Below are 12,696 nucleotides of genomic sequence, written 5' to 3' on the forward strand. Positions count from 1 at the left end.
AAGAGTTAGAGATCTAGGATCATATGTAGGCAATAATCTGGCATTTGGCCAACACATAGCTAAGATAGTAAGAAAATCATTCTGTGTCACCCAGTTCATAAGCAAGGTTACAGCATCCTGGTCTAAGGAAGTAATAGTACCACTCTACTAAACCCTTATCAGACCCATCATTGAGTACAATGCAAAAACTGGAATACCCTCAAAGGTTCCTCATCAGGATGACTGAGGGTATGAATACCCTATCTTACACAGATCAGCTTAAGGCCCTATCTCTGTACTCAGTTTCTTACAGGTTCCTGACATGCAGTTTATGCCTAGCATATAAGGCGTCCACAGATCCAGTTCTGACGGATCTCTTGCACATCTGCAAGACAAACAACAACAGAAACACTAGATCCAAGGACCTGAACTTTGTCTGCAACATAAATAGAACCTGCTGGAGGGACCAATATGTGTCTCGAAGGATCCCCTCACTATAGAATAAGCTCCCCATCTATGTGAAGTGGAGTTCATCGTGACCCTGTTCAAAAGAAACTTTATTATTGGATGGAAAATCCCAAATTCACCCTCAGCCTGGCACCCATGTCTGTGATGGATAGATGTCAACAATAAGTAAACTAATCCCTGACTAACATACCTCCAACACAAGTAAGCCATAACTACCTACTTACTAATATACCCCACCATATAGGTGTCCAAGGAACTATAGGACAAAACTAGATTGTGTTGCACACCTAGCCTTGTAAAGTCCCTGGTGGTCATTAGCCTAGTATGACCCTGTGAACCTGTAAGCTCAGTGCTCTACCTTAGTTAAATAGAAAAGTAAAACAAAAGTAAAATAAAAATAGAATAAAAGGAAAAGTGATGCCCTCAAGAACAGAAGGGCGCCCAATGATACCATACACAAGGAGAAGAAAACTGAATCAGAAGAACACTAAAATTGGCAACATTTTATAAGGCTGGAGATTTGGAATATAGGAAACCTCCATCTCTGAGCAAAAGTTGCAATGCAGATCTGGTGTTTGAAGGGAAATAGAGACCATTACAGAATTGTGGGAAGAGTTGGGGGTTGGGAAAACTGTTGTGCTACACTGGTTCGAGTCTTTGACTAAAGTTGTCTAGTTGCGGAGGACTGATAAACTCACCTGATCTCAGAGAGTCTCCTGTGTTAGAATAGTTCAGTGAAGAAGTCTGATACGTATGCAGACTGGTTAAGATTAAATTCACTAGATACAGTCAGCATTAAGGAAGGATTGGTTTGCACTGACATTCTGTACTATATACAGTTGGCATAAGGGAAGGATTGGTTTGTATTGACATTCTGTACTAGACACAGTCGGCCTTAAAGAAGGATTGGTTTGTATTGACATTCTGTACTAGATACAGTCGGCATAAAGGAAAGATTGGTTTGTATTGACATTCTGTACTAGATACAGTTGTGAAGGATTGGTTTGTATTAACTTTCTGTTCTAGATACAGTCGGCATTAAGGAAACGTTGGTTTGTATTGACATTCTGTACTAGATACAGTCAGCATAAAGGAAGGATTGGTTTGTACTGACATTCTGTACTAGATCCAGTCGGCATTAAAGAATGATTGGTTTGTACAGACATTCTGTACTAGATGCAGTCTGCATTAAGGAAGCATAGGTTTGTATTGCCATTCTGTACTAGATACAGTCTGTATTAAGGAAGGATTGGCTTGTACTGACATTCTGTACTAGATATAGTCGGCATTAAGGAAGGATTAGTTTGTATTTTTGTACTAGATACAGTCACCATTAAGGAAGCATAGGCCTGTATTGACATTTGTACTAGATACAGTCAGCATAAAGGAAGGATTGGTTTGTACTGACATTCTGTACTAGATACAGTCACCATTAAGGAAGCATAGGCCTGTATTGATATTTGTACTAGATACAGTCGGCATAAAGGAAGGATTGGTTGTATTGACATTCTGTACTAGATACAGTCAGCATTAAGGAAGGATTTGCTTGTATTGACTTTCTGTACTAGATACAGTCGGCATTAAGGAAGGATTGGTTTGTATTGACACTCTGTACTAGATACAGTCAGCATTAAGGAAGTATAGGCATGTACTGACATTTGTACTAGATACAGTTGGCATTAAGGAAGGATTGGCTTGTACTGACATTCTGTACTAGATACAGTTGGCATTAAGGAAGTACTGGTTTGTAGTGACATTCTGTCTTTAGTGAAAACTAAATAGGATCATAGCAGATTACTATGGTATCGACCTGGAGGTCATCTTACGCTTAGCCGTTTCATCCCAATGTAATATCATAGAAATGTTAATCAATACCCAAGAACGCATTTAGTGATGACTTCCCATGTCCAGGAGGGTAGTGGCAGCTAGCCCTGGTAAAATTTACGGTGTCACATCCACTCATCCAGGTTCCTCTTGACCAGTGTCTAGGGAGGATGTACTGGTAAGACTTGCAGTGCTGAATGTCTCCTGAAGGATCAGTACATACTGACAGTCCATCTTTATAGAAGACTGAGTGAGAAGGAGAACACAGGTAAGGATCTCAATTCTGAAATTCTTTTAGCTGAAGTCATCATTAATAGAATGAGAGTTTTTCTGGATAAACATTATAGTCTGAAGAATTCAATGGTTCATAGAGGGTATGTGGGTGGGGGTGGGGGGGGGACTGTGGATTTCTCCAGCACAAAATACATCCCATAGCAGAGCAAGAGCCTTAACAGGAGTTCTCAGAAGAATGGTCAGTTTGAAACATGGAATTTAAGCCCTGATGAAAGTATGGTAGAACAGTTAAATGTACTTTTATCGAAGAACATCTCAAATCTGTGTCATATATTTGTGAAAAGTAATCTAAGACTAAATGCATATCAACAGTAAAAGGAAGACATAGATAGATAAAACCCAAACAGAGAAACATACCCATTTACTTTTACATGTTTTCTAGTTGTAGTTTTCTGTGCAGATATAAAAATATAAACCATCCTGGATGTAAAGGCAGGGTCCATTGCAATCAACAGAGCTAAGGAAACCATGCAGTTATCTATAGGGAGTAGACATTCCATGGCAGTTTCTAAAGGGAGGGGAGAGGAGACTTCTGAAGAGCCTTAGAGGTGAGATGTGAGCAAGAAGAACCAACCTTGCTGAGACCAAAATGGGACTATGAGAGCGATGGAAAAATAAAACAAATGTGTAAAGGAGTCCAGTGGGGGCTTTTTAGGGTGGTAGCATCCATAGGGCATTCCCCAGTGGAAGAAAGAGCTGAAATAGGTGCTGCACTTGCATTGTTTAATTACTCCAGCAGATTCATTACAAGGGATAGGAGTAGGCTCCTCCTTAATGACATACCAAACACTGTAGTGTTATCAGAGTGCAAGGTGATCACTCGATGGGGCAGTGATTCCTGAAAAGCATGCAGTTTGTGTGAGAAAGACTGCCATTATAGAAAAAAAATAATATAGAATACAGACTACAGAATATTGATATGCAGTCTGGCCACTTAATGTGAGCAGGAACCTTGGACAGTCTGCCCTTCACAATGTTTCGCTACATTAGGGTAGAAGAATCCATCACTACAGCCACTGTTGTGGTCAGTATCTGAAATAGGTTTTCTAGAGCCAGATCTGACATGAGCAAACATCTGTTGCTATGTGACTTGGAGGCTTTGGATATTCTTGTCAGCTGGTAAACTAGGTTGGAAACTTGTGACAGCTGTACTTATACAGTCCATTGAACTACTCTCATAAAATATCCATTACCATCATGTATAACAACTTTACATAAAGACAGTTTGCAGCAGATGGTGGTTGAATTAGTTGAGACTAGTTGTTGAAAGTCAAGGGTAATAGAGCTTTTCATGAATGTTTGTCTAAACAGCAGTGTGTAAATGAGAGCAGCTGAGCTGGCTCTAAAGGAGACTGCAATATTCACTGTGATCTGTAAGGACTGAAAAAGATTTACCAGGGACTCCCTGGCAGAGATTAGCCTGCTTAGCAGAATAAATGGCTAATAGGCAGTTGTCCAGATAGAGGAACAATTGCATTCCTTGTAACTTTTGGCTTGCTGCAACTAGAGACATGCATTTGATAAAAATAAATAAATAAATAAATAAAACGGGGTTACAGAGGATGGGATAAAATGGAATAATCCTGATTTATGGTAACTGCGTTTTTGTCAGAAGCGTATATACATCCTTGACTACTTGGATGTTTTTATGCATAGATAGGCATCCTGATGGTCAAAGGAGCATATGAAGCCTTCTGTCAAGCACAGAAGGCTGGACTGTACAATAATAATCCTAAATATGTCTTTTGAGGTGAAATTGTTTATGCTGTTTAAGTCCAGTTTGACCTGAGGGTCTTTGTTTTCATTGGTATCAAAAGAATCTGTAGTCATATCCTAGTCCTGTGTGGTAGGACCTGTTGGATGGTTCTTATTGTTAGAAGGTTTAACACATTCTCACCTGCCGACACTAAGTTAATGAGGGATTAAATTCCTGTGTACTGACAGGTTGGTCAGCAATTTCCTGGAGTTCTGAGTGACAATTATTTTTAATGTGAGAAAATGCTCTTAAATTAAACAAGAGAAACACATTGTTTCCCTGATTTGCTTAATTTAAACAGCATTCTCACATTTAAGCTGCTTAATCAAAGAACTAAATTTAGTGAATTTGGTCCTGCAATTAAGATACATTGTAAAAATGGCATTGTGTGTGTGGTCTGCCTTTCAAATACTATAGGCTCCATTGAAACAAGTTAACCAGCACACACAGCACTGAATGCATGGTACCAAGTACAATGTTCTCAACAATCTTTAGAGATAGATGTGCACAGAGGAGATTAGTACAGTGCTATGTTGACACCTGCAGAGGGCCTCTTTGAATACCTACTCATTGTTCCACCCATCTCACAATATGCATTACATATGCATATACCTCTGCATTCATATAGTCCATTGAACTGCTCTTATAAAAGTTATTAATTGTCCTTGGCTGTATCCCCTCCCACAAGATAGGTGAGCTGACAAGTAATGCTACCATACCCTATTTATCCACCCGACTCCCCGGGAATGAAATTTTATAACTGTGCATGAGTTGCCTAGGTGATAGACAGGGCTTCATCCCTCTGTCAGAATGTTGGTAGACCAGAATGTCTTGATACATGTGCACACTATTGGTCATGTCACCTAAAAGTGCGTCGTGGTAGCTCAGTGGTAAGATTTATTTTGTACAATTCTAGGGTCTGGGGCTAAATCAAGATGCTTGATCACTGTCTTCATGGAATTTGCATGTTGTCTCCATATCTACATATATTTCTCTGTGAACTCTGGTTTCCTTCTACCTGCAAAAACATGTTGGCTGAATAGACACGCTATGGTGTCATTATATTATATCTATTTTATACGTCTTCACTGAAAAGGGTCCACAAACCAATCAACTCACCTGTTCAATAAATAAATAAACAGTTGCCTGTGTGACTCTTGCTGCCACTTTGCTTATTCCAGATATTGGGTCAACACTGGTGCAGGCAAATACTTGCTATCAGGATTGGTGACCAAATAGATACCTCACCTTACACGGAGTATTTTCTCTCTCTCTCACTAAATTGAAAAGATGGAAACACTTTAAAAAGGTTTATCTAGCCAGACAACTGTAAAGTGCTAGTAATTGTTATAATTTCCTATTCATTTGGATGGAAGATTTCTAAACCTAGATGAACTCTATGAGGTTTGCAGTCTTATTTGCTTTCTTAATGCAACACATTTGGGAAAACAAAACTACTTAAAATAGCACAATTCTGCACTGGCTCTGCCTTAATGTTTAACATGCTTATGACTCAATTTCTTGGTACTTTATATGTACACTCCTCAAGCCATTTAGCATGACAACTGACAGCAACCTAACCCTATGTCAGAAAACTCTGCATTATGCTGAATCAGTGATACTGATCAGGACCAAATGTAGCCTAATGGCACTTGCAATCCGGCCCATGGATCTCTAACCTAATCTGTCCCACTACTGATAAAAAAATGGGATTGGTTTGAGCTCTGAGCCACATGAACAAAATCTTTTCTTTATGGATCAGATTGCCTTTAGTTGCTCTTCTCGCTCACTCTCTAGGTGACTTGACAATGGAGCCAATGAGAGACAGAGAAAGAGATTTTACTGGTGTGTAAATCAAACCAGTAGCAGAAGCTGTTAAATTCTAAGTAGTTCTGCTATTGGTCTAATTTGAGGACTAAGAAGTAGTCTTATGAAAGTGACTTCCAACCAGCATTATCTTGTGCTGTGGAGTGTTCTCATTCCAAGTGATTTATACATTTCTAAACGATGTACAAATACCTCAGTATATGAAACAAAAAGCATTTTGCTTCAAACAGAAAGTGATTTGTATCTCTCTATATGAGGTTAAAATCAGTTATATGAAACAAGACAGCGTGCAAGATGCCTGATGCTGTTTTGTGTGTGTGTGTGTGTGTGTGTGTGTGTGTGTGTGTGTGTGTGTGTGTGTGTGTGTGTGTGTGTGTGTGTGTATATATATATATATATATATATATATATATATATATATATATATATATCTCCATATATATAGTTATCTTTCTTTCTCTCTCTCCCTTCTCTCTCTCTCTCTCTCTATATATATATATATATATATATATATAAAGATAGGTATACTCGTGTGTAAACCTTTTTTTCAGAATGCCTGTCTGGGGCTTTTTTGGTATGCTTAGTACAGAAGTCAGTGAAAGCAGGCATTTTAACATTTCCTATTTCTGTTACATAGAAGCTGGCACTGAATCTTAGATGCTATAGTAGAGGATTAAGGTTATGAATTGCTTCTTGTAGTGTAGGGGTTGATTTCCACAGCTTCCATTTGCCTACTGAGTGATTCTATGCAAGTGACTTAACCAGACAGTGCTTGTAGGTTATTCTAGAATATATAGACTCACCAGACACACACACAGACACAGGTACAGGCACAGGCACACACGCAGACAGACACGCACACACATGCACACACACACAAATTCTCTTTATATAGGTTCTGGGATCATAGTGTTATTTTTTCTTAGTCTGTCTTGCAGAGATAAGCAAAACTCCATGTTTGCTATGAAACTGAAATACCTGCTAAAATATGACAACTTTGTAATAAGTTCCTGGGTGAAGTTACACCATACAAAAGTGCTTTATTTAATATTTTCTTCTCCCCAGTCTGTACATTGCAAATTCCCAGTGTTGTATTTGGATATCACATGAAAATGGAAGGCATATCACATTGTAGTATCAAACTGATATTGATGGTTGCATACTTCAGAACTCATCGTCCATGCACATGAGTAGTAGCATTGTTCTCCCAAAGGGAAAGTGTAGCATAAAAATAGCTATTACAAAAATTGTTTGTGGTTTATAATCTATTTTGTTACATATGTTGCTTCCAGGTGTTCCAGAGTGCTGTGCACAAGCCAAACTGTGAATTCTATTCTGTTAAGAAGGTGTTACATGGCATGGGTCCAAAATACTATAATAACATCGAGTTAATATCTGTGAATTCCATCTCCAAGAGCTACATGGCAGAGTAAGTGAATATCATTTTATTTGTTAGTATTAATACAGTGAGGGACTTTGAATAAAATGCACAGATAATCTACATGCAACAGCTGACCTTTGAACATTAGAATTAAACTTGAGGCACTCAATCAGTACAGAACTTTTAGTTTGCTATAAACATAAATTTATATTAGAAGAAGGAAAATTAACTGTTTTTTTAGCTGAACATCCCTGGCTAGCAAAGTATAGACAATGAGTCTACTTTTAGAAATAAAACTATGGATAAAGAAAATGAAAAGCATAATATGCACAGATGTTAAACTTTAATTCATGCTTTGAAGATGCTATACCTGAAGAGACACAACATTTAAGCAGACAAAGTTTATTATTTTGTGGACAGGAGAACTTATTGTACATGTATTGATATCAGAGATGGGCTAAAGGTACATAGCAAAGGTAAGCTATGATGCTGTGACAAAAATGTGATACTTGTAACTGCAAGTTACAACTACTGTTATCACAGCAAATACACCTATTGATATAACGGTACTTTTCCGTTAACGGGGCAACAGCTTTCTTGCCCTTGTTAACGGTGTTGAAATGACAGCTGTATTTTTTACGGAAAGATGTTGCTTGCATAAGATCAAAATAATCTGCACAGATTTATTGCAATATTCTGAAAAGGACATTTGAATTAAATTAAAAGAGAAAACAAAGAAACTGGCAGGGTTTCTGAAAGGGGGACATACATGCAAACGTGATGCTGGGATTTACATAGGGAAAACTTTTTTTTGGTACTTGCGTATTATCGCAACCATATTTTCAAAGCCCCATAATTTGTAAAGTTTTCAAGAAACCATTTCTGTAAAACTAACAAGGGGTGTGTAGTGTTAAGTAGTATTGTTTCAGATTGCTTTTCACACAGGAAGAGGAATAACGGAAAAATTTATCTTCCCTGGTAGCGTCCTTTCCCGAACTATACACCTGAATACTGCTTCTCAGTTCTTAATGTTACAAATCCTGAAAGTCACCACGTTTCCATCAATACAAAGAGTGGGGAACATGGCTCATTCAGATAAAGTGATTTACTTTGAAAGCTCCTTTTGCAGGTATCTGATCAGTTGTCACACATCCCTGTTATAGTCTGGTCTCTCAGAAGGCACGTTAATTCACTCTTAAGTCTGAGTTCTCTTTGGGGAGGTCTACAGAAATTACTCACTGACTTTTTTCTGTAATGATATTTTAGTCGCCGTCTATGAAACCGAACTTACTAAGTGCTTTACTGGCTTTAAAAACAGTGAAACACTTTTTTTCCTTAACTGGAAGTATACATCCAACCCTGTGCACTCCAATGAGTTATGATCCGTAATCCGGAATACAGAATTTCTAAAGGTGGGTGCCACTGTGGTGTTCACAGAAGACATGAAGCGCACCAGGGATGAGTACAACATTTTAACATTATTCCTCTTGCTGTCTCATACCCACTGTGACACAGTAACACTTACTTGTTTACACACCCCTTTTAAGGTAAACAGGTGTTTTCGCACAAACATAACAAATTATGGCATTGCGGAAATGTGGTTGCGATAATACATAAGTACCCTTTTTTTTGGTTTAAATGATTATTTAACCATTATCTAAAAAAGTAAATGTTGGTTGTTTGGCACAATTGTATTTAAACTGAAAACAAACTCGTTAGTTCAAAGAAAGGTAATAGATAATTAGATTAAGAACCAAAGATTGTTGTCAAGCATGACAAATACTGTTGCTAACATGCAAAATATAGAACCCAGTAATGTAATGGTTTGCTAAATGCAAAGGGCGTACAATTTATGAACATAACAGAAACACGTTTCATGACTGTAAAAGTTTAACACTGTAGTGCAAATTCCTATTCATCGGCAATAGTTTGCATCAGGTCAGCTTCATTTGCCTACATGTGACATTTTACACATAGCAGGGTACGTTCAGTTGCATACGAATATGCAAGTATGTGCAACAATAATTTTATTGGCAGAGCTTTGAGGCTAACGGGTAGATAATTTGTTAAACTGCTAGTAAACACCATTGAATATTAGGCTCCTGTCAGATTCTTTCTGTGACCATATTGGAAGAAAAGAAGTGTCTAGTCTAAATTAATCCTCGGCTGTCCGGCTACCTGCAAAATACAGAGCTGTTCCTCATGTAAAGCAAACACGTGATTTACATTTTGGGTAAAGGAACAGCAAGCAGTACCTCAGTGATACAGAGGCAACACAGGAAAGCCTTACTCATTTTAAAATGTGTTCAGAATTGTCTAATCTCGAGTGAAACAAATGCGTTGTAAAGCTGTTGCCCCGATAATATACAAGTACCAATATAACTCATATTCGCTTACTTTTTTTTTAAATCGTTGATTTTTCAGTGAATAATTTTCTCTGAATTGCTACTTAAGCATATGTCAATCTATATACCAAAGTATATTAGCCTGTATTAATCTGTTGTGTTGATTTTGTATTGAGTTTGTAATTAGCATAGGTTCATAGGTAGGTACTAGGCTATCTGCCCGAGGGCATTTATAAGCCTAGCCAGAGTGTGTCGGCTGTCACCGCCCCATTGATTAATTAACTGAGCCTCTGTCAAGCAGAGCCAATGAAGTGAACCCAGGGGTGTATTTTATGTTACCCATCCACTCGTCAAGGCTTCTCTTGAAGAGCATTAGTGAGGGGCTCTGCCTAATGTAGTTAGGAATTTTGTTCCAAAGCATGGGGAGTCTCTGTGACAGGAATCTATCTCTCTAGCATGTTCTGTTTATTGTTGTGGTAAGATTTAGCTCACTAGAGCACGTGGCTCGTAGTGACTTGGATTTCTTTAGGTGGAGCATGTCCATCAATTCTGAGTTGGACATGGCTTTGTAAGTCAGGCAGAGATCACCTTTGAGTAAGCGATATGCCACTGAATACAGCCGGAGTTTTTTCAGTCGGGCTGCATAGGACATATGTTTGAGGCCAGTAATCCTCTTGGTGAGGTGCTTTTGTGGTCTTTCCAGCTGTTGGAAGTGTCTTATGAGGTACATCCCAAAGGAGGCATTGTACTCTATGATGGGTCTGATGAGTGACGAGTAGAGGGGCATTATAACCTCTTTATTTCTAGATGCGAACCCCTTAGTAATTAGATGGGCCACATAGAAGGATTTCCTAACTACTGTGGCAATATGATTGTCAAAGGAGAGATTACTATCTACCTGGGTCCCCAGATCTCTTATTACCTCTTCTGTATTAAGGGGGCTGCCGCCTATGTGGTAATTCGTGGGTGTTTTGTTCTTCCCAAATGGGATGACTATGCATTTTTTGGAATTTAGCTTGAGGCCATGACTTTGACACTAGGTGTCTGTCTCAGTAAGGCCTTTTTGAAGGATGTCCATGTCAGCCAGAGAGTCAGTTATGGTTCCCAGTTTGCAGTCATCGGCAAACTTGGTTAGCCATAGTCCTCTTGCATTTGCCTGTACTTCTGAGAAATATATGCTGAACAGTAGGGGTCCCAGAACCGAGCCTTGCAGGACACCACTTGTGACTGGTTTAGAGGTGGACCTGGAGCCCGCTATTCTTACTGTGTGAGTTCTGTCTGTAAGCCAGTTGGCAACCCATCTTGTGACGTAGGGGTTTATGTTCAGGCTGTTTTTTCTATAATACCCGAGTGAGGAATGGTGTCAAATGCCTTGGCGAGATCAAGGTAGGCTGTGTGAACCACCTTTCCCTCGTCTATGTCCTTGGTGACTGTCATGAAAAAGTCAACCAGGTTTAGTAGGCATGATCTGCCCTTAACAAAGCCGAACTGGGTCGGGTCAAGTGTTTGGAGGTTCCAATGTCTTTGCTAATGGGTTCCATGATGATGTGCTCCATAGCCTTGCAGACCAGGCTAGTCAGGCTTATGGGGCGATAGTTACCAGGGTCAGTTGTGGCCCCTCCTTTGTGGAGCAGAATAACCGTTGCTGTGCTCCATTCTGTGGGCACGTAGCCTGTGGAGAGGCGGAGGTTGAACAGCGTGTTTAGGTGGGGGGTTAGTTCGTTCTGTAGTTCGTGCAAGACGCAGCCTGGGACACCATCTGGCCCCATTGATGCTGTGTTTTTGGCTTTTGAAAGGGCTGTTTTCACCTGTGCTTCTGTGATTTCCGGGACACTACACTTTTCCGGTATTGTTGTGGGCCCTTTTGAAGGTGAGAGGCAGGTGAAGTTTGCACTGAATCTATCTGCCAGGATGTTGGCAATATCAGTAGGTTCAGTATATTTTGTGCTATTTTGCACTAGCTCAGAACATATTTGCGAGTTGCCACTTAGATTCTTGACATAGCTAAAGAAGGCTTTGTGGTTATTTTTTGAATCCTTGGTTATTTTTCATTCGAAGTTAGCCTTGGATGATTTTATGAGGGACCTTAGTTTCTTACTGATACTGATCAGGGATGTCTTTCCTTCTTGGGATTTGCTTTTTTTCTGAACTAGTTTCCTCCTTTTGTTGTATAACCTGTTTATGGCAGGGGTCCAGCAGACTGGTTTCCTTCTCTTAGGGGAGTGAGTCTTGGCTTTGCTAGGGATGGCAAGATCCATGCATCCTTGTAGGTGCTCACAGAGTGCAATTGTAAAGGATTCTGCATCTTGGGCAGTGTTTGCTTTAGAAAAGTTTTTCAATGTGGTTTCCTTGGTTGGGGGTGGTGATGGGGTGTGGACATCCAGAGTGATTAGTTTATGGTCTGATCTAACCAATGATGGGTTGACATCTGGTACGGAGCACCTGTCGCCCATGTTGGTGATGACTAGGTTCAGTATGTTGTGGCCTCTGGTAGGGGAGTTTACCAGCTGATCCAGGGCATTTGAGTTGATAAATTCCAGGAAGCGCTGAGCTTGGGAGTTTGTACTCAAGTAGTTTTCCCATTTAATGGTAGGGTAATTGAAATCGCCCAATATCAGGGTGTTTGGTAGGACCTTCATGTTTTCCAGTGTCTCCAGAAAGGCGGAGTGGTGGTCCTGGGTCATGGAGGGTGTTCTGTAGCAGGCCACAATTTGCATTACAGATTTGCCCAATGTTAGTTGCACATGGGTGATCTCAGAGGTATCATGCTGCGCCACTAACCTGGAGGTGTGGGTATCCTTGATGAATATGGATACACCCCC

General features: G+C 39.7%; 1 protein-coding gene across 8 annotated transcripts in view; it reads left to right on the forward strand.

Annotated features, from left to right (window-relative positions):
* The window catches only part of LOC122798488 (alanine aminotransferase 2-like), a 1,719,357-nt gene that overhangs the window by 718,033 nt on the left and 988,628 nt on the right, over positions 1 to 12,696 (forward strand). For all 8 annotated transcript variants that reach the window (XM_044067464.1, XM_044067468.1, XM_044067469.1 and 5 more), the window contains one exon: positions 7,441 to 7,577. In XM_044067464.1, the coding sequence (XP_043923399.1) occupies positions 7,441 to 7,577 (137 nt within the window). The remainder of the gene's footprint in view (positions 1 to 7,440; positions 7,578 to 12,696) is intronic.

The sequence above is a fragment of the Protopterus annectens genome, chromosome 3.part1, assembly GCF_019279795.1.
Source record: "Protopterus annectens isolate FY-2018-M chromosome 3.part1, PAN1.0, whole genome shotgun sequence".
Lineage (NCBI taxonomy): Eukaryota > Metazoa > Chordata > Ceratodontiformes > Protopteridae > Protopterus > Protopterus annectens.